This window comes from Pseudorca crassidens, chromosome 15, assembly GCF_039906515.1.
Source record: "Pseudorca crassidens isolate mPseCra1 chromosome 15, mPseCra1.hap1, whole genome shotgun sequence".
NCBI lineage: Eukaryota > Metazoa > Chordata > Mammalia > Artiodactyla > Delphinidae > Pseudorca > Pseudorca crassidens.
The window spans coordinates 67,865,905-67,887,500 of record NC_090310.1 but is presented as its reverse complement, the minus strand read 5'-3'; the positions used below and the strand labels follow the sequence as shown (position 1 = coordinate 67,887,500).

The following is a 21,596-nucleotide window of genomic DNA, read 5'->3' as shown; positions in this document are numbered from 1 at the left end:
GCTTAGCCCTTCTGGTGGGTGTGTAATGGTATTTTGTTGTAGTTTTATATTGGATTTTCCGGAGCAGTGATGTTAATGTCTTTTCATGTGTTTATTGGCCATTTGGATATCCTCTATTGTGGTATGCTTGTTCAACTTCTTTTCCATGTTTCTGTTGGATTGTCTTTTTCTTAATGATTTATAGAAAATCTTTTATATTAACTTCAGTGTAGTCCAATTTATCATTTTTTTTTATGGTTAGCTCTTTTCTGTGTCCTGTTTAAGAAATCTTTGGCTACTCCAAGATTACAAAGACGTTCTTTGTTTTCTTCAGAAAGCTTTGTTATTTGACATTCCATGTTTAAATCTAGTATGAGATGTAATCAAGACCTATATATTTTTTCATATGGATAGCCAGGTGGCACAATACCTTTAATTGAAAAGACCATTCTTTCCCAGTTGATTTCAGTGTCAACTTTGTCAGGTATGTGAGTCTATATATGGAGTCTCTGTTGTATATATGGGGACTATTTCTGGACTCTATTCAGTTCCACTAATCTGTTTGTCTTTCTTTTTGCCCTTTAACTATTGTATCTTTACAGTAAATCTTGAAATCAGATAGTGTAAAACTTCACCACCAAAATTTACCAATTTAATTCCTCTTCTTCAAGATTGTCTTTGCTATTCTAGGTTGTTTGCATTCCCATATCAATTTTAGAGTCGTCTTATAACTTTCTATAAAAATGCTGCTGGGGTTTTGATTGGGATTATGTTGATTCTATACCAGCGGTTCTTTTTTTTTTTTTTTTTTAACATCTTTATTGGGGTATAATTGCTTTACAATGGTGTGTTAGTTTCTGCTTTATAACAAAGTGAATCAGTTATACATATACATATGTTCCCATATCTCTTCCCTCTTGCGTCTCCCTCCCTCCCACCCTCCCTATCCCACCCCTCCAGGCTGTCACAAAGCACCGAGCCAATATCCCTGTGCCATGCGGCTGCTTCCCACTAGCTATCTACCTTACTACGTTTGTTAGTGTGTATATGTCCATGACTCTCTCTCGCCCCGTCACAGCTCACCCTTCCCCCTCCCCATAACCTCAAGTCCGTTCTCTAGGAGGTCTGCGTCTTTATTCCTGCCTTACCCCTAGGTTCTTCATGACATTTTTTCCCTTAAATTCCATATATATGTGTTAGCATACGGTATTTGTCTTTTTCTTTCTGACTTACTTCACTGTGTATGACAGACTCTAGGTCTATCCACCTCATTACAAATAGCTCAGTTTCGTTTCTTTTTATGGCTGAGTAATATTCCATTGTATATATGTGCCACATCTTCTTTATCCATTCATCCGATGATGGGCACTTAGGTTGTTTCCATCTCCGGGCTATTGTAAATAGAGCTGCAATGAACATTTTGGTACATGACTCTTTTTGAATTTCGGTTTTCTCAGGGTATATGCCCAGTAGTGGGATTGCTGGGTCATATGGTAGTTCTATTTGTAGTTTTTTAAGGAACCTCCATACTGTTCTCCATAGTGGCTGAACCAATTCACATTCCCACCAGCAGTGCAAGAGGGTTCCCTTTTCTCCACACCCTCTCCAGCATTTATTGTTTCTAGATTTTTTGATGATGGCCATTCTGACTGGTGTGAGATGATATCTCATTGTAGTTTTGATTTGCATTTCTCTAATGATTAATGATGTTGAGCATTCTTTCATGTGTTTGTTGGCAGTCTGTATATCTTCTTTGGAGAAATGTCTATTTAGGTCTTCTGCCCATTTTTGGATTGGGTTGTTTGTTTTTTTGTTATTGAGCTGCATGAGCTGCTTGTAAATTTTGGAGATTAATCCTTTGTCGGTTGCTTCATTTGCAAATATTTTCTCCCATTCTGAGGGTTGTCTTTTGGTCTTGTTTATGGTTTCCTTTGCTGTGCAAAAGCTTTGAAGTTTCATTAGGTCCCATTTGTTTATTTACCAGCGGTTCTTATCCAGGGTGATTTTTGCCCTACACAGGACATTTGGCAGTATCTGGAGACGTTTTTGGTTGGTACTCTTGGGGGAGTGCTACTGGCATGTTGGGGACAGAGGCCAAAGATGCTGCTAAATATCTGACAATGCACAGAACAGCTCTCCACCAACAAATTATCCAGCCCAAAATGTCAGTAGTGCCACTGTTGAGAAACTCTGAATTCATGTAATCAGTGTTTCAATTGGGCTTCTGTCCACCATCTTATTAAGTATTTGTTTTCTGTTTGACCCACCAGTTTTGCTTCCCTTTTTCTCATTTTTCACCTTTTGGATCAATCAGAAGTACTAATTATCCCATTTTTACTACTGTCTGAACTTTTATAGCTCTTTTGGAGTTTACCCTATAGATTTCAACATGCATTCTTGACAATCTAATACAGATTTTTTTTATCACTTCCTGATACTGCTAGACTCTTAATACACTTAACTCCTTTTATACTATCCATGCACCTTTTGTGCATTATTGTCTTGCATTTTACCTTCAGTTGTGAAAGAGTTTTATAGGGTATAAAATTCAAGGTTGGCAGTTACTTTCCTTTCACACTTCAAAGATGTCATTCTGTTGTTTTCTGGATTTCATCATTTCTTTAGAGAAGTTGCCTGTCACTTCTGTTGCTGCATTACTTTTAAGATTTTTCTCCATACTTTTGGTTTTTCAGCAGTTTGACTATGATGTGTCTGTGTGTGTTTCTCTTTGTATTGTCAACTTGGGCTTTGCTGAGCTTCTTGAATCTGTGGGTTGATCTCTTTCATTTGTTTGGACATTTCTCAGCCATTTGTCCCCCAGCAGCGGCCTTCTCTCAGAAGTCATGTATTTTGAGATCCCTGAAGACTACGGTTTTGCATATAGGACTCCAGTCCTATATGACCACATTAAAAGCGTCGTGGTTTCTTTTTCCTCAGTGACAGCCCTCAGCCTGGGCCTCTTCGTAATCCTGAGCCATGTCCGGGATCAGCAAATGGAAAACAAACAAACAAACAAAAAAACCCAACTATTGATTGTTGACTCACTGTGAACTTTCATCCTTCACTAGAGTATTAGTTCATCTGGTCTTTGTTGCTTCTGCAACTATTTGATGCTTTAAGAAACGCTTTTTATAATTTATCTGGTTTCTCTAGTTGTCACCAGGAGTATTGGCCTGCCATACCCTACTGTATCCTACTTGAAAGGAGAATCTGTACAGATGTTTCTGACTGCTTATCATATACCAGATGCCCTTGTAGGTTCTAGGTGTAGGATTGCCCAGTCTAAAGTAGGTAAAACAGGCATATACAAAATAATTCAGCATGCTAAATACTGTAATAGCAGTGTGTACAGTGGTAGGAGAAAGGAGGAGAATATGAAATAGCACTACCTGTTTAGGAAATTGCAAGTTTTATAATTTCACATGGTTGCAGTTTCAAGTTCAAGGGGTGAAGCAGTGCGAAATGAGGTTGATGAGACAGGCAGGGGCCTGATGGTGCAGGGCCCTGTATGCCATGGTAGAAAGGTGTCTGTACTTTAGGCAGGCTACAAAGAGCAGGTGAAGGATTTTAAACATGGAAAAGAGTGATCCAGATTTTTGTTTTAAAAAAATTACTTACATGTCAGTGTGAAATATGGATTCAAGAAGGGCAAGCACACAGGGCAAGGGTGGCCAGAGAAGAAACCATTACGGTCAGTCCAATATCAAATAGATGATTATCATCCTCAACAGCTTTGAAAGATGTTGAAGGGGTAGAACTGATGAAATTTAGGGAACAGTGGAATTAAGAGGGAGGTGAAAGAAAGCAGAGAGGCTAAGGCGTCTAGCCCAGGTGAGGACCATAAATCACAAAGGGAATACAGAAGAAAGCGGATAAGTTCAGTTTGGCACAGGTTGTGTTCTCACCTCACTTGCTGTATTACAGTTTTTGTCATATAATCTGAGAACATAGTTCAGGGGACCCCAGGTTATTGTCTTGAAACTCCTGAGATAAATAAGAGAGATGCAGAGCCCCCGGCCATCGCCTTCACCCCAGCTTTAACCAGACCCTCTGATTTTATCTGTTTTACGTGCTGGGCTTCCACTTAAACGTTTTATTTGAAGAAAGTTTTCCATGCTAAAAGAAAAAAAAGTTACTCAGCAACGTTTCCTTCTTCATTCATCTTCCCATTTTAGGTCTGTTTCGAGTCACTTCTTGTTTGAATGGAGTCCTCTGGTAGGACATGTGGTGCTACCCTCTCTGAATCCTCACATATGGCTCTTCACCCTGACAGCTGAATATCTTTGCTGTAAGTAGGGTTTGGGGGCCACAATCCTTTATTTGCAGTCAGTAGATGCTCTTCCACTGTCTTCTATTGCAAATGAGAAGTCCAAAGCCGGTATTTTTCCTTTGTAAGTTATTTGTTGTTTCTTCCTGAAGACATATGTGATTTTCTTTTCCGTTTATCTTTTAGTGTACAGGAATTTTACCACAATTTGACTACGTGTGTATCCTTCAGTCTTTTCAATCTCCAGATAAATACTTTTGCAGCTCAGAGAAATGTTTCAGTTATTTATTTGTTTTAGCTCCTCCATCTGTTCCTTTTTTTCCTTCCAGAATTCCCAGCTATTTATATGTGGATTCTCCCAGATCTGTGCTCCAAGTCTCACATTTTCCATCTCTTTGTATTTTTGCTCAGAGTTTTAAGATAGCTCTACTTGATCTTCCCAGCCACTAATTGGATCTCAGCAATTAACCGCCTTTTTTTTTTTAATCAATTGAGCTTTTTTAGTGTGGAAAGACATGTTTTTAAATTCTAAGAAATATCTTTTGTCTTGTAATTGAATTTCCTTATTGGTCTTAATTATTTTTCATATTCTTGTCTGTCTCCTTTAGCATTTCTGTTAAACTAAGGTTCACCACCTCAAGGGTGCTTATATTTGCATTTCCTGCTCTTGACTGTTGGGTCCCATTAAGTGGTTACTTCCTTTGCTTCTGTTGTTCTAAATACTAGTACCTTGGGCAAGGGGTGGCACAGTAGCCTCGGGGTCATCAGTGTGTGAGCTGGTGCTGATAGGGTGTCAGTAGTCCCTGGCCCAGCTTTCTGGCCTCCACACCTGGCATTTTGCTAGTCTGGAATAGGGAAAATTTGAGCTTCTTCCCTTCCCTGGCTTCTTGAGGGTCACAGACCAGGAGATATCCCCCCAACGAACCTCACAGAACAGCATTGCCTTTCCTCTCATGGAGTTCTGTGGACCAGACTCTGTCCCGGGTATGAGAGCCTGATTGTTGCCCTGGAGCCCTCTCCTGACCCATGGAGGATATCCAGCACCAGCTCTCTCTCTGGGCTGAGCAGGTCTTGCCCACACCCACCAGGCACCACTTGCCTGCCAGCACTACTGGGGACAGCGAGAAGCAGCGGACACTTTCTTGTCATCATCTGTTCAGAAGCCCCCAGCAAATAGAGCTGAGACAGAGAGAGAGAGAGAAGGAGACACCACCAGACTAGGTGATCTCTAAGCCTCCATCCGGTACCAGCGTTTTACAGTTGTGCATGTTCAATGGTCTCCAGCTTCAACTCAGTCCTCAGTACCCTTGGGCCATACTTTTGTGTCTTCCCAGCATGCTCTGCTTCCCCAAAGGGAATATTTGAGAATTTTATTTCTCTCCTCAAGCCCTCTGTTTACCCGCCTTCTTATTCGCTATCAGTCCATGACTTTGCATTTCCCCTCACAGAGAAAAGAGCCTCTTCTCTGTGAGGGGAAATGCAAAGTCATGGGCTGATAGCCCATGTGTAAAGTCACACAGCTCCTTCACTTACCTATAAACCTGTCTCCTTTCACTGCCTGCCTGCCATCCACCTCTCCATCCTGCTCAAATCTCTCTTCTCCCATGGTCTCTGTGATAGTGTGCGCTCCTGGTTTTCCCATTTCTCTGGCCACTCCCTTTCATTTTGTTTTGCTTTCAGTCTCACCCAGCTCTGAGTCTTCTCCTGTATTACTGGCTGCCAGGGGGTCTTTTCAATGCATAAAGTTGTTCCTATCACCTCTGCTTGAAATCTCTCCATGACAAGAACAGGCAAAATTAGTCCAGGCTGATAAAAGTCAGAGTAATGGTTACCTCTGGGCAGGGGAAATAGGAATTGATTGCAAAGGGGCATGAGGGAGCCCTCCAGGGTGCTGGAAATATTATATATCTTATTTTGGGTAGTGGTTCTGTGAGTCTCTGCGTACATTAAAATTCACTGAGCTGCTATGTTAAGACTAGTGCCTTTCGCTCTATGTATGTTATACCTCAAGTTAAAAAAGACAAAACCTTCAGTGGTTCTCCATCACTATCACAGGTTAAAATCCATACTCCTTAGAATAGCCCACAGGTTCCAATTCACTCCTCCCTGGAGTCTTGGCTCAAGCATCTTCCTCCTGTGAAACCCACCCTGGCTTTCTGAGTGTTATGACGCATACGTCTTCTATACTCACGTAGGACCACAAGCACAGGCCTAGCCTAATTCTTAAGAGACTGTGTTGTAACTGTACATCTGCTTCCCTCCCTGGACTGGGAGCTCCCTAAGACTAGGAACCGGCTCTTTTCCGTTCCATTGCTCCCCTAGCACTGTGTGGAGTGACTGGTACATAAGCCCCCACTGAATGTCTGTTGAATGAATGAGTGCAAGTTCACTTTGTATTTTCTTTGAGCTTGGCCTTCTTTACTGAAAAGTCTCCTCCCTCCAGCCTGCAGGGTGTTTGCTCAGTGAGAGGAAGCCTGTTGCACAATGGCGGTTTTTGATACTCCAGAGGAGGCCTTTGGCGTCTTGCGTCCCATCTGTGTTCAGCTCACAAAGACCCAGACAGTGGAGAATGTGGAGTGTCTGCAGGCACAGTTACAAGTCGTGAGTGACTCTGCCCTTCAGGAACTTCAGCAGTACATCCTCTTCCCTTTGCGATTTACCCTGAAGACCCCGGGCCCCAAAAGAGAGCACTTGATCCAGAGTGTGGTGGAATGCATCACCCTTGTCCTCTCTTCAACGTGTGTGAAGGAACAAGAACTTCTCCAGGAACTCTTTTCAGAACTCTCTGCTTGCCTGTATTCACCCAACTCTCAGAAACCTGCAGCTGTGTCAGAGGAGTTGAAATTGGCTGTGATCCAGGGCCTCAGTGCATTAATGCACTCGGCTTATGGGGACATCATTCTGACTATTTATGAGCCCTCCATTCTGCCTCGTTTAGGATTTGCTGTATCTTTATTGTTAGGCCTAGCAGAACAGGAGAAATCAAAACAAATTAAAATGGCTGCCTTAAAATGTTTACAGGTTCTACTCTTTCAATGTGAGTGTCAAGACCATCCAAGGTCCTTGGATGAACTTGAGCAAAAGCAGCTGGGGGATTTGTTTGCTTCTTTTTTACCTGGCCTCTCAACTACACTGACCAGGATCATCACAGGAGACTTTAAACAAGGGCACAGCATTGTCGTGTCTTCCCTAAAGGTCTTTTACAAGACAGTGAGCTTCATTATGGCTGATGAACAGCTCAGAAGAGTCTCAGAGGTCCGAGAAAAGCCTGCCGTGGAGCACAGAGTAGCGGAGCTGTTGGTTCACAGGGAGGCCAATTGGGTAAAAAATACCGGCGACAGGTTGACTGTCCTTATTAAAAAGATAACTGAGTGCGTTTCAGTTCACCCACACTGGAAGGTGAGGCTGGAAGTGATAGACTTTGTCGAGGCCCTTCTCTTGAAGTGCAGTCAGTCACTGGTCGAATCGGCTGGTCCCCTTCTGAAGGCTCTGGTGAGTCTGGTAAATGATGAGAGTCCTGACGTCCAAGCCCAATGCAATAAAATTCTGAGACGTTTTGCAGATGAGAAAGTCGTGGTGGGCAGCAGAGCCTTTGCTGACATCTTGTCAGAAAACCTGCACTCCCTTGCCACGTCCCTTCCCCGCCTGATGAACTCCCAAGACGATCAGGGCAGATTGTCTACTCTCTCCTTGTTACTCGGGTACCTGAAACTCTTGGGCCCCAAAGTGAACTTTGTCCTCAACTCTGTGGCCCATCTCCAGCGCCTTTCCAAAGCGCTTATACAAGTTCTGGAATTAGATGTGGCCGACGTCAAAATCGTTGAAGAGCGGCATTGGAACTCTGAGCATCTGAGCACTTCTCCAGAGACTTCCGCCTCCCGGCCGTGGGCTCAAATGCAGAGGAGATATTTTCGCTTCTTCAATGACGAGAGGGTTTTCCTGCTCTTGAGGCAGGTTTGTCAGCTTCTTGGTTTCTATGGGAACCTCTACTTGCTCGTGGATCCCTTTATGGAACTGTACCACGAGTCTGTGGTTTACCGGAAGCAGGCCGCCATGATCCTAAATGAACTGGTTGTAGGGGCTGCTGGGTTAGGGGTAGAGAATGTTCATGAAAAACACATTAAAACAAACCCAGAGGAACTGAGGGAGATCGTGACATCAATACTTGAAGAATACACAAGCCAAGAAAACTGGTATTTGGTCACTTGCCTGGAAGCTGAAGAGGTGGGAGAGGAGCTGACGATGATGCAGTCAGGCATTCAGGCCCTCACTTCTGGTGCACACACCTGCCAGGCTACCTCTTCTCCCACCTTCTCAAAGCCAAGTCCCACGATCTGCTCCATGAACAGCAACATCTGGCAAATATGCATCCAGTTGGAAGGGATTGGCCACTTTGCACACGCACTAGGGAAAGACTTCCGTTTGCTCTTGATGTCAGCCCTCTATCCAGTCCTGGAGAAAGCTGGAGACCAAACCTTGCTTATCAGTCAGGCGGCCATCAGTACCATGATGGACATTTGCCAGGCTTGTGGCTACGACTCCCTGCAGCAGCTGATCAATCAGAATTCAGACTATTTGGTAAATGGGATCTCTTTAAATCTGCGTCATCTATCTCTCCACCCGCATACCCCGAAGGTCTTGGAAGTCATGCTACAGAACTCAGATGCTAGCCTGCTCCCTTTGGTGGCAGATGTGGTTCAAGATGTCTTGGCTACCCTGGACCAATTTTATGATAAGAGAACAACTTCCTTTGTCAGTGTACTGCATGCCCTGCTGACAGCATTAGGTACATTGAGAGCCCTTTTTTAATGCTGATTGGAGGGAAGGACTAGTATCCTTGTTCATCTAACTGTTTTTTTCTTTGGTTGGGGTTATGCTATGGAGGACGTTATTTGACTAGGTATCTGTCTGGTCCCACATGTTACGGTAGAGTTCCATTGCTTATGTTTTTATACTTTTAATAATCTCTACCATCTATTGAACTCCTGCTCTGTCCCAGGGACATAAACCCTGCAGACTAAATGTAAACATTATTTTGCAGGTAAGGAAAACTAAGGCTCAGTGAGCTCCTACTTAGCCAAGGTCACACAATAAGGAGGAAAGTCAGGATTTATGACAATTTTGTTCTTTTCAATATACCAGACTGTTTCTGACAATATTTAGAGTTAGCAGTGTCTATGCTAATGGAGAACAGGGCTAACTTAAATTATTCAGTCCACAGATAATCTAGAACAGTACTGTCCAATAGACCTTTCTGTGATGATGGAACTGTTCTATATCTGTTCTGTCCAATATAATAACTACACGTGGCTAGTGCAGCTGAGGAACTGAATTTTTTATTTTTATTTAAATAGCCACATGTAGCTAGCTAGTGACTACCATGATGGACAGAGCAGGTCTAGAAACTTTCTTTTAACCTTTTAATTGTATGAGGTGGTTTGAATTTCTCTACTTCCCTTTCACCCTGTTGGGTGTCTGTTGGAGGTGTTAACCCACCATTAAAATGGCAAAGTTTTGGACTATAAGAAAGAGAATCCCTTCACTGGATAGTCAATCTTCGAATGAAAAAAAAAAAATATATATATATATATATGAGCTATATACATGAGTTCCTTTTATCCAAAGAGCATACCTCCAGTATTTATTTCAGTACTTCTAATAGCCGCCAAAGTAGGTGGAAAGGTCACTGACCTCATTTTGTCAGCTGAAAAAGCTAAGACCATGTAAGAAAGTTTCTCAAGGAAGGTGACTGAACAGGGACAGTTCTCTGCCCTGTAGCTGATACCACTTCCAGTGTTCATTCATTCATTCATGAACGTTCACATGCAGTGTACATATTCTTTTATTCATTCAGTAAAGCTTACCTGCAGTATGTTAGACACTGTGCTAAGTAATCAGGATTCAGCAGTGAAGAAGATGAATAAACTCAAGGAGCTTTCCTGCTACTGCAGGAGGGCAACAGGACAGTAGCAGAGTGGTCAGGGGACTTGATCATGGCACTTCCTTTCTGAGGAAACGGCATTAGAGCTGAGACCTGAAGGCTGAGAAGGGCCCATCAGTACATATGGAGCTGTCACATCATTTTTATGTTTTTTAAGAACATTCAGGCAAAGGGAACAGCAGGTGCAAAGGCCTGGAGGGAAGAAAGGGCTTGGGGTCTTTGGAGAATGGAGAAGAGATCATTGTGGAGACAGTGACACAAGATGAAATTGGAAGGCTGGGTGAGGATGAATCCCACGGGGCCTTGTAGACCAAGGGAAGGAGTGGGGGTTGTATTTTGCAACCCCTCGGAAGCCTGTGTGCTGGACTAGTCACTGGGATGGCAGTGGTGACCAAGAAGAACATGGAAACGCTCCTAAGACTGGCTTACTGCTTATAGATTTTAGACTATGAGTGGCTTCCATGGCCCAAATATACCCCAGGCTTCCATCCTTAGTGTTTTGAGGAACTCTACTACATGTCAGTTTGAGTTTTAAAATATATATTAACAAAAGGCCTATTAAATATATCCTCTCAGGAGATATCTCCATTTGGGCCATGAAAATTGAATTGCCTTGGATTGCCAGTGTCTTTGGTCATCTCTGAAGAGGAATCCTGTGTAGCACCTTTTCTCTAAATTGCAGAGAGGAAAATGAGGATGGTTAAGCTTGACTTGAGAGCATCCTAGGAAAACCAGCAAAAGTGGGGATAGCTTTTCTGAAAGTTTTGAAATAACCCAGCGCACACTTGCATTTTGAATGGTAAGCAGTCCTGGGGAGAGGATCGGTCTCACACAAATCAAAGTAGCACTGCCTGCTGGCGTTTCCTCTTGTCATTCGAATTGTCTAACTGATGGTCACTCTTTTAAGATGGGAGTGGAAGTGTGGTCTCAGAGAACTTCCAGAAGGTTTTAAAAGAACCCACTATATCTTTTAGGAAATTGAGTTACCACATACACAGTGTTTCACAGGCATTGACTAAAAAAGCATTAGGTTCCACAGTGAAGGCAAGAACCATCAGTTAAATTACTCCTTAGCACCACCTGCTGATCCAGTGATTATTCATAACAACAAAAAAGTTGGGTAGCTTTGAAAATGAGAAAGCATCCATACCACATACCTCAGCATTCGGAGACTGTGCCACATCCACACATGCAAGGCCGTGTTTTTCTGGACACACAATGTTCTATTGTGTGGCTGCACCATAATTTAAGCAGCCCTTTCTTGGTGGACATTTTGGTTGTTTCCAGTCTTTTGCCCCCTCCACCCCCAAAATGCTGTAGTGTACTCTCTGTAGGTCATTTTGGACATGTCTGAGTATACCAGTAGAGTATATTCCTAAGACAGTTGCTGGCTTAGAGGGTATTACATTTAAATCTGTGATAGATAAAGAGTTTCAAATTGCTCCGTGAAGAGGTTGCACCAGTTTAAACTCCCATCAGCAATGTAAGAGAGCGCCAATTTTGCCACCCCGTCACCCACACTGTATGTTACCTAGCTTTTTGATCTTTGCTAATCCAGTAGGAGAAAAAGTGCGCCTTATTACAATTTAATTTGCATTAAGAGTGAGGTCGAGCTGCTTTGCCTTAAATCTAGAAAATAATCTTTGCAGCATGTCTACTTTTAGCAGTGTAAATGCTGGGCCCTGGCTTTAACCCATTGGGAATGCAGTCCCTCCGAGTACATTAAGGACAGATTTATGCCTGGGCACTGAAGAAATGGCATAATCGATCCCTTCACGTAGGAATCTCCAGGTACTGGACCAAACGCTCTCATATCCAGCATTTGCTCTCTGCTGCTCCCAGTGGCCTGGCCCTGGCGTAGCCCATCTGCTGTTGCTGTGGCTCTGTGCAGATGCTCCTTGATAGAAAAGAGATTAGCAGGTGCTAAAGGTCATCAGAGACTTCTCCCCTGCTGTCTGCAAAAGGAGGGCAAAAATTCAGGCCATAGAGTTTTCTTGTTGATTCATTCTTTAGGTATTAAGAGCCTTTTTTGAAATGAAGCCCTGGGGGACCCCAGTATACAAAAAGAGTTCAAATTAGAGCAGGGCTGGTAAAAGAAGGCATAGAAACTCTGTTCCCACCCTTTAACCTGCTGTCTCTAGGTGCCCTCCCTGTTGTGACCCTGAGACATTTCTGCAGAGCCCTAGGGCTCCTCAAGACACAGTTTGAAAACCACTGGTTCTGTAATGTTTAAGGCTTATTCTGCAGTGACACATCAGAAGTATTGGAGCATCACTAAAAAAGGAAAAGCTTTGGAGAGAAAATGCCAGCCTTCTGAAGCATTTTATATCAGATATCTGTGTGAGACTGTGTCCGTTCTCAAGGCTCTGCAGGGCCTTTCTTCCGCTAATGAGCAGTGTATCCTGCACTCAGAATTTTGTCACTGGTAGCTTTCCTCCAGTCTAGCATATTTATTCATTCAGCATATATTTTGAGCACCCACTCCATGCTGGGCATATTGGCTTTCCAGTGGTGATCAATGGAACACAGTGTCTAATGGGAGATTCAGACACTAAACAATACATACAAAGTAAATACAGTAATTACAAATTGTGATGAGTTGAAAGAAAAGAACATGGTGCTGTATAAGACAGCGTATAAAAGACCTAAGTTAGATTGGCAGGGCTGGGTTGGGGGGGCACGGGGGTCAAGGAATGGCTTTACTAGGTAATGTATATTTGTATTGAAACATGAAAAGTGAGTTGGAATTAACCAGATGTTACAAAGGAGGTTAAAGTATTCCAGATAGTAAGAACAGCATGTGCAAAGGTTCTAAGGCAGGAGGATACCTGGCGCATTGGGCAGCCGGGAGTGGTTAGAAGAGGAGGTTGGAGAGACAGGTAGGGACTGGCTCCTGTGGGCACCATGCAGGCCATGGCAGAGAGCTTATTTTACTTAGAAAGTACTAATGCCTGTTGTCAATGACCAAGGTGATCATTATAACACTTTATTTATAGCCCAGTGGTTCCCAGACGCAGGTCATCTCGGGCAACTCCAAGAGCAAAGTGTAGGGGAAGAGGGAAGTCATTTGAGCCAAAGACCAGCAAGTCCTGAGAAAGGACTTGAGAATACCACAACAGCCGAAGACATTGAACAGTTTGTGCTGAACTACCTCAAGGAAAAGGATGTAGCAGATGGAAATGTCTCGGGTTTTGATAATGAAGAAGGTAACTATTATTTATTTTGGCCTCAGCTGTTTTTTACTTTTGGAAGCAGATTATTGTAAAAACAATGAAACATCATGATAGAAAGTTTGGAAATAAGAAAGGTCACAAATAACCCCCGCCATGCTAACGTAAGCATTCTCTTTGTGTGTAGTTGTTTTCCATCCTTTTCTACTGCAAACCTGTTTTTGTTTGGTTGCAGCCACAGTTTAAATGCATTATACCCTTTTTGCATTTAGTTATATAATAAGGAACTCTTCATGTTGCTATGGAGTTTTCATAATTAATGTTTTAATAGCTGCCACTAAGTATACATTCCCCTGTGGGAAGTTTAGGTTGCTTCTAGCTTTTCACTCTAATAAACAGTGCTGCAGTGCATGATTCTATATGCACGTGACCTTTTCCTTCTTTTTGCATATTTCTGTATAAATCTCAGAAGTGGGATTTCTAGGTCAGGGATATGAACATCATGTTATGCTTGCCAAATTGTCTTTCAGAAAGGTTGTGGCAATTTACACCTTCTCTTCTGCAGTTCAGGATTAATACTGGTTTCACCACAAGCTTGCCAACATTGACTATTACCAGTTTTACTTCTTGCTAAATTAAAATGGTTCTCGTTATTTTATTTTGCATTTCTTTGATTGCTAGAAAGGTTGAACATCTTTCTATATGCATCTTTCCTAACAATTTTTTCTTATGTCCGTTATCTTTTCACATGCTTTGTCCATTTATTTTATTTATTGGTAGGAGTAGATTCCAGTGTTTTTCTTACCAATTTATACGATAAAGGAGAAGGGAGTTCAGGCTAGTTGAAGCTCTGGCCTATTGTTTTATTCACAAGCTCAATCTGGAGCTTCAGGTCACGGAAGGATTAATAAATTATTAGAATCTCCTCTGCAAATATAAAATGCCAAGTCATAATGAGCTTGGTGGTCTCAGAACTATCCTATATCAAACTGAGTCCCAAATTAGTTTGTTAGGTTGGAATAGAGCAGATTTCTTTTTCTTTTTTTTTTTTTTTTTGGCACTCTACTCTGAGACTCTGATGAACTGAAGCCAATACCTCCAGGATAACAGGAAATACCTCCAGGATAACAGGAAATAGTAGTTCAATGCAACTAACTGCAACAAATTCCTTCTAAATAGCAGGGAAGCATCACAAGGCCCACATAATGATTTATGCAGAGTTGAGTTGTTATTCTCCCCAAGAACAGAATTTTCTAATCAGAAATCTATCAGGCTTTTTCTTCTCAGTTTTGTCTCTTGAGCCAACCCAATCCTTCTCATAAACTGCACCCCTTGCTCAAGCCTAGAAACCGTGAAGAAGAGGCATCTTGATCCCTCATAATCCAGATTTGCCATTCTTGTTTGAAATTCTAGCATTGTCACTGAATCAATTCTTTCATGATTAGGATCTTCTGGTTCTAGCTGATGTTGGCTAGGAGCAGATTGAATGAATCAAATCTTTCTTCCGATAGCAAAATCCACATCCCTCAGATAACATTTCGCAGTAGGTGAATTTCAAACCTGTGCTTTTCAAAGAAAAGCACAGCCTTATCATTCTTATAATTATCGTTCATCAAGTACACACCACACACTTGGCATTGTAAGGAATGTTTGGATTGATGTTGGTTTGACATGGGTTTTTTGTTTTAACCACAGTAAGAGCACCTTATATATCTGACGTCCCTTCCTCCAAGAAATCCAAGCATTCTACAAATGCATTTTCATTTATCTTTTCAGCATCTGTTAGAGACAGGTGTGGACTCTACTGTAAGGTTCTGTTTTTCCAGCAGAGGAAACTGAAATGGCAGAAAGTTAGGGGAGCAATGCTTAGCTCAGTGTAAATGAGCACAGCTGGTATTGAGGGTGTGGGGAGACTGGAGGCTATAAGCAGGTAGAGGATAACCTTCAGGGGAGGAATTTTGGCCAGGGTTTCATGCAACTCTCAAGTCTTTTTGTTGTTTTAATTTACAAACTTAACACCTATCTCATGCAGTGCAACACTCCAGGCAATGAGAAAAATGATAATAGCTGGTGACATGCATCTCATTTAACTCTCTCAGCAAGCAGATGAGGTATACATGCTTTATCCCTTTTTTTCAAATGAGGTGACATGGGATGAGAGGAGTTGCTAATAGGATGTGGAGGCAAGACTTTAGTCCTCTGACCAAACCCCATCCCTGTATATTGCACCAGGCTGCCCTGGTGTTGTCCCTCATACCAAGATGTGTAAGGCTTCATCTTGGCCCTCAGAAGATCTTACAGGCTGGTAGAGAAGACAGACATGTACCCGCTTTAGTCAAAAGATGAACCAAAAGGAAAGAGAGTAAAGGGCCAGAGGCCAGCTAGGGAACTGCCAGCCTCGGGGCTCCAAATTAGAATCTTGCCCTCTTATGTTTTTATTTTAAATATTTATTAATGGCAACTTAGAAAAAACTAAGGATATAGGGAAAAAATAAAAATCATCCATTAACTCATGACCCTGTCTCTGTTAATATTTTGAACTTCCTCCTGTCTTTATATAAAACTTTATATAATAGTGCTCACATTGTGTATGCAATTTCGTATCCTGCTTTTCTCTTTTTAACACAATGTTATTTCATAAGCATTTTCCCTTGTCATTAAAGCCCTTGGTAAATGCAAAATTTCAGGCCCTCATAATGTGCCATTCATTGTATGGATATACCATGGTTTATATAACCGTACCCCCTTGAGTGGACATGGAAGGTTTTCCCCCAGTTTTTAGCTGTTACAGGTAATGCTTTGGTGAATATCTTGACTCGTAGCTTGACCCAAATTTTACATGGTTTCCTTGGAATCAGTTCCTAGACATTTTCCCTTGTAAGTCTTACTCCTTATCTGAAGTTGGGAGATCAAGTTGGGGTGGGGCATCTCTCGTAAAACACTGCCCCCAGTTATGCTCTTTTTCCAGAGGAGCAGTCAGACCCTCCCGAAGTGGATGAGAATGACACTGATCCCAGCGTGCAGCCACCACTGCCAGTGCAGATCCAAATAGCCACGGACGTGATGGAGCGCTGCATCCACTTGATGTCAGACAAAAATCTGAAAATCCGCTTGAAGGTCAGTGTGCGGCCCTTTCCCTGCATTCACAGAGCTGCGGGACTGGGGTTTGGTCTATTGGCAATGACTACATGGATGAGCAAGGCGCCCCCCCTTATCTCCCAGTGCATGTGCAGTGGCCAAGAGAAGGCATCAGGAGGAATTTATCTGTGGGATGCCAGTCTTACGTCTTTCTGTATCAGCCCAGAGGCCAAAAGGGATCCGAGTCCCCTTGGTAGAATTAAAAACCACAAAGTTTTGGAGCATTATTGCATCTCCAAGGGGGAAAAAGTCATATGATTTGGAAAGGATATCACTTTCTGAGCTGACTTAATGTGGGACACAGGTTTAAATATTTTGAAGTGGTCATTTGTCCAAGCCTGACGCTAGCCCTTGTCTCTGTTTCTGTTTCCATTTTCATCCTAGGCCTGGCACCAACACTTTTCTTAATCTTACATCCTTGTTTGCTAGCAGTTTCCCAAGCAGCCTCCCCATCAGCAAAGACTTAAACTATACAGTAGTGACTCTGATAACAGGACAGTGGGGCGGGGTGGGCATGGGGGACACAGCTTTCAGAATCACCTGGGGGCAGATCTTATACCCAAAGGAAAGCACAGCCTGACCCATTCCTCCCTAGCCCCAAACAGGAGTGAGAAACAGCCGCCTCCATGCATTACTGATAGTGATGAGAGCACTTTGCCCTGGTCATGGGTGGGGGCTGGGAAACCCTGACCCACAGATTACCTCACTCAGCATCTGGGTTTTGCGGAATTTGTTTAGTCTTCCCAGAGATACTTAGCATTGTCGGGTTTTCCACTCAGGAGGCACTCTTCAGGAGCCTTTTGTTGGTGGTGTCTGGTTGACACATCAGTAAAGTGTCTTCCCTCTTCTGGAGGCTTTGTAGCAGCGTATATACACTGTAGCTATTGAGAGCATCAACACTGGAGTCAGATCTGCGTACCCAGGTTCCAGCCCTGGCTCGGCCCTTCACTAGCCGTGCCACCTGGAGTAAGTCAGTTCACCTTTTTGAGCATCAACTTCTTTATCTGTAAAATGAAAATGATGGTACCTACCTCAGTGGGTCATTGACTATAAGTATAAAACAGTTAGCATCAGACATGGCATATACACTCATTCACTTATTCGCTTATTCACTAAATGCTTATTGAGGACTGCTATAGGTCAGGCAGAGGGTATATAGAAGGAAACTAAGCAGACATGATCCCTGTCTTCACGGAACTTCCTGTCTCTCGAGGGGAAAGGGGTAATACACAAATACATATACGTGGAGGAAATGCTATGAAGGTAATAAGAAGGTTCTATGATAGAAAATTCACCCATGTAGTAAACACATTTTGGGAACTTACTCTACCAAACCCTGTTGAATAAGAGGGAGCTACGTTCTGATTTAGACCAGTTGTCGGGTGATAATGTTTAAGTTGAGACTTAAAGGCTGAGAAGGAGCCAGCCCTGCAGGGGCAAACGGAGGGGGAAGAACATTCCAGGCAGAAGGGGAATGATTCACTGGAGTATGATGTAACTTACCCAGTTAGTGACAGAACTCAAATCCAAAGCCAGTCAGTGATACCAAAGCCATTTCCACTGTACTACTCTGCTCTCCTGAGGTTTCTCTTATTCCCCTGCCTAACTATTCAGCCCTCAAGGGCAGGGCCTGTTTTGTTCTTTGTTTCTGTTCCAGTCTCCGTGTGACCAGCACACAGTAGTCATCCAGTAAGGGTTTACTGCAGACCTTACTCTGTCTTCCTGACTCAGACGTGTACCTTCCCCTGCTCTGGGAAGGCTGGCCCATATGTGCAGGAGGGAAGCCTGCACTTGGTTATCGTGGCGACCACTGCCTGTGACACTGAGCAGGTCGTCTGTCTTCAGTGAGCTTTGAGACATGAGAGATCAAGAAACATATTCTCAGGGAAGATAAAAACCCCAATTTACATCTAGTCTACCCCAGACCTTTCTTCTGAGATTGACCTGTGTCCCAGCTGCCTACTTGACCTCTCCATTTAGAGGTAACAGAACTTGATCTCACCCACCCTCCCAGTTTCCTCCTTCTCCTTTGTTCCTGTCTCATTAAGCTGCACCTGCATCTATTCAGTTGCTAAGCCTGAACCCAAGCAGCTCTTTTAGATTCCTCTCTTCATCTCCCCAAGAGTGAGTCCTTCAGCAATTTAAGCCATATCATCTCCAAAATAGATCTCAAACCCTTCACTTCTCTGCCTCGGCCACGACCATGTAGCCGCGTAACTCCCCACCTCCCATGTGGACGTGCGCCGTGGCTCCCTCAAGGGCCTCCTCACTTCTTCTCACTCCCACTTCAAGTCCCTTCTCCACTCAGCAGCCAGAGTGACTTTTTAAAAACAGGAATTGTATCACAGCACGTGCCTGAACATTTCCACGGCTCCCCACTACATTCAGTACAAAATTAAAAAGTCTTAATGTGACGTCTTCGAGGTCCAGTCCCATCCTACCCCTCCTCTGTCACGCCTCACGCTGCCCTGCTTTAGTTTTCTAAGCACTGCAAGCTCTCCCTCCTCTGGGTCTTCCTCGTTACTGTTTCCAGTATGCCTCCTTATAGAAGTTACTTCCTCAGAGAAGCCCTCCCAACAGTTTGTATTGTATAGATCCCCCCCCTTTAGTGTCTTGCATTTCCCCCTTGACTTTCCTTCCTTGTACTTGTCACAATTAGTAGTCATTCATCCCGTTATTTCGGTGTTATCTGAAGTCTTTCCCCAGTTGACCATAAGCCAAGGAAAGGAAACGTAAGTATTTTGTCCCTGTGTGCCCCCACCCAGTACCTAGCCAGTGCTTGGCATGTAGTCAGGACTCGTAAAGATTTCCTTGACTCATGAGTTTCTAAGTTTTACTCTTTTAAAATGGTGACTTGATCCCAGGTATTTGGTTTCAAGCCTTGACTATCTGCCGAAACACTGTCCTCTTTTCTTGCAGGTTTTAGATGTGCTGGATCTGTGTGTGGTTGTTCTGCAGTCCCACAAGAACCAGCTCCTTCCTTTGGCTCATCGGGCGTGGCCCTCGCTCGTGCACCGACTCACAAATGATGACCCCCTGGCAGTGCTCAGAGCCTTCAAGGTACTGCACTATTGCCCCACCGCCATCAGTCATGGGGATGGAGGGAAGTGAGCACAGAGCTCAGTGGTGTCTTTTGGGGGTAGTTCTCTTTTTATCCAATTGTGACCTACTATACCTTGAAGAAAGTATAGGCAAATAAGAAAAGCACAAAGAAGAAAATAAAGTCAGTTTCCTTTTGAATTTGAAGCAGAGAGAACTAGTAGATGAAAAGGGCCACCGGTATTCATTGAGCACCTCCTCTGTGCCGGGCGACATGCTTGGCACTTCACACATGAGCTCATCTCCGTACAACAACCTTATAAGGAAGATACTGGTATCCCCATTTTTGACAGAGGAGGAAACAAGCCCAGAAAGTTAAGGAACTTTCTCAAGATCACACAGCTAGGAAGTGATAGTACCTGAATCTGAGTTCATGCCCATGTTCTGTGCACGGCACAAGAGTCAAGATGAAGACTGACTAGGTTCTAGCAATGGGCATCCTCTGTCCAGCTGAGTGACTCTGGACAAAGCCCATGACCACCTATCCCACCTTTCTCATAGTTGTTGTTGTCAAGGATAAAGTGGGACTATTTAGTGAAATGCTTTGAAAAGTTAAAAGCCCTCTGTGTATGTAAGGTATTATTCTCCCTGACTTAGTTTGGCTTATATTAGCACACATATTTTGGTTTATTTATTTATATCCTTCCTTGTTCTGAAAAGCACTTAAGGCAAGTTACAGAGATACATTTACCATAGCAAGCTAACATCAATTAGAAGTGGGTGAGCAAGGTGAGGCAAAGAAAAAAGATGCGTAGGATATAGAATGAAGCCAGGAATGCAGCTAATATACTTGGCTAAAGTATTTTGTTTCTGTAAGATTCTTCAGCATATACTGGACCAAAATGTAAGCTTACATTTAAAACATATAAAAAATTGTTAATATTTTTTTCCAAACCAAAATACACAAAATGACACATACACGCACACGCACATGTGGGTGGGGGGGGGGAGAGGGAAGGAGGGAGGTGGGGGAGAGGGAAGGAGGGAGGTTGGGGAGAGGAGAAGGAGGGAGGTCTTGCTAAGTCACTCAGATGTGCCGTTTTGCTTTATGAAAATTAATAGTTTATCTGAAATGACAGCAAATATAGAAAAATGAAAAAATATAAAGATACGTGCACTGTAACTGAGGCTGCTTTTCCACTCCCAGACCCATTAGTGACCCTTGAGGTCCGTAAGGCCTTGTGCAGTCTTGCTGAGGGCCCTGAAATATGTGCCTTGTTCTCTACAAAGTCGGTAAATGTTCTCTGTCCTGGATATGCCTTGCTTACCAATTTTTTTGGTTTATTTATTTATTTAACTTATTTATTTTTGGCTGTGTTGGGTCTTCATTGCTGTGTGCGGGCTTTCTCTAGTTGCAGCGAGCAGGAGCTACTCACTGCGGTGGCTTCTATTGTTGAGCAGTACAGGCTCTAGGCACGTGGGCTTCAGTAGTTGTAGCACACGGACTCAGTAGTTGTGGCTCACAGGCTCTAGAGCGCCAGCTCGGTAGTTGTGGCACACGGGCTTAGTCACTCCGTGGCATGTGGGATCTTCCCGGACCAGGGATTGAAGCCGTGTCCCCTGCATTGGCAGGCGGATTCTTAACCACCACGCCACCAGTGAAGTCCCTTGCTTACCAATTTTTAAAGAAATTCTTATTATCCTGTATACTCAGTCTTGTGCAGTGGGGCAAAACGTTTCAATATGTTCTGCTTGAGAAGGTTTAAAACAAGACATGCAAAGAGACTGCCTGTCGTGAAAGATGGAATGAGGGTGATGTACATAAGAGATTGTGCCATGGAACAGAAGGAACTCTGACTCGGCTCGGCCCACTGGGGACCCTGTCCTGACCCAGCCAAGGACCTCAGCCAGCCACTGCCCTTTTCGATGCCTGTACGTGGCAGCAGCTGAGCTGGACCTCAGCTACTGGGCCTGTTTATGTTTGTTCAGCTAGCTAGAGTTAAAAGCACAAGTCTTTCCTCAAGGGATGTTAGGAAGATTCAAGAGATGATCTATGTGAACT

The 21,596-nt window shown here is 43.3% G+C and overlaps 1 protein-coding gene across 6 annotated transcripts in view; it reads left to right on the top strand.

The window, feature by feature from the left end:
- Nucleotides 1-21,596, top strand: part of TTI1 (TELO2 interacting protein 1) — a 54,610-nt gene that overhangs the window by 8,756 nt on the left and 24,258 nt on the right. For 4 of the 6 annotated variants that reach the window (XM_067708105.1, XM_067708102.1, XM_067708101.1 and 1 more), the window contains 5 exons: nt 4,155-4,267; nt 6,690-9,032; nt 13,184-13,393; nt 16,326-16,474; nt 19,415-19,555. In XM_067708105.1, coding sequence (XP_067564206.1) covers nt 6,731-9,032; nt 13,184-13,393; nt 16,326-16,474; nt 19,415-19,555 — 2,802 coding nt within the window. In that variant the 5' untranslated portion in view covers nt 4,155-4,267; nt 6,690-6,730. The remainder of the gene's footprint in view (nt 1-4,154; nt 4,268-6,689; nt 9,033-13,183; nt 13,394-16,325; nt 16,475-19,414; nt 19,556-21,596) is intronic. The other 2 variants (XM_067708104.1, XM_067708103.1) reach the window with 1 other exon arrangement.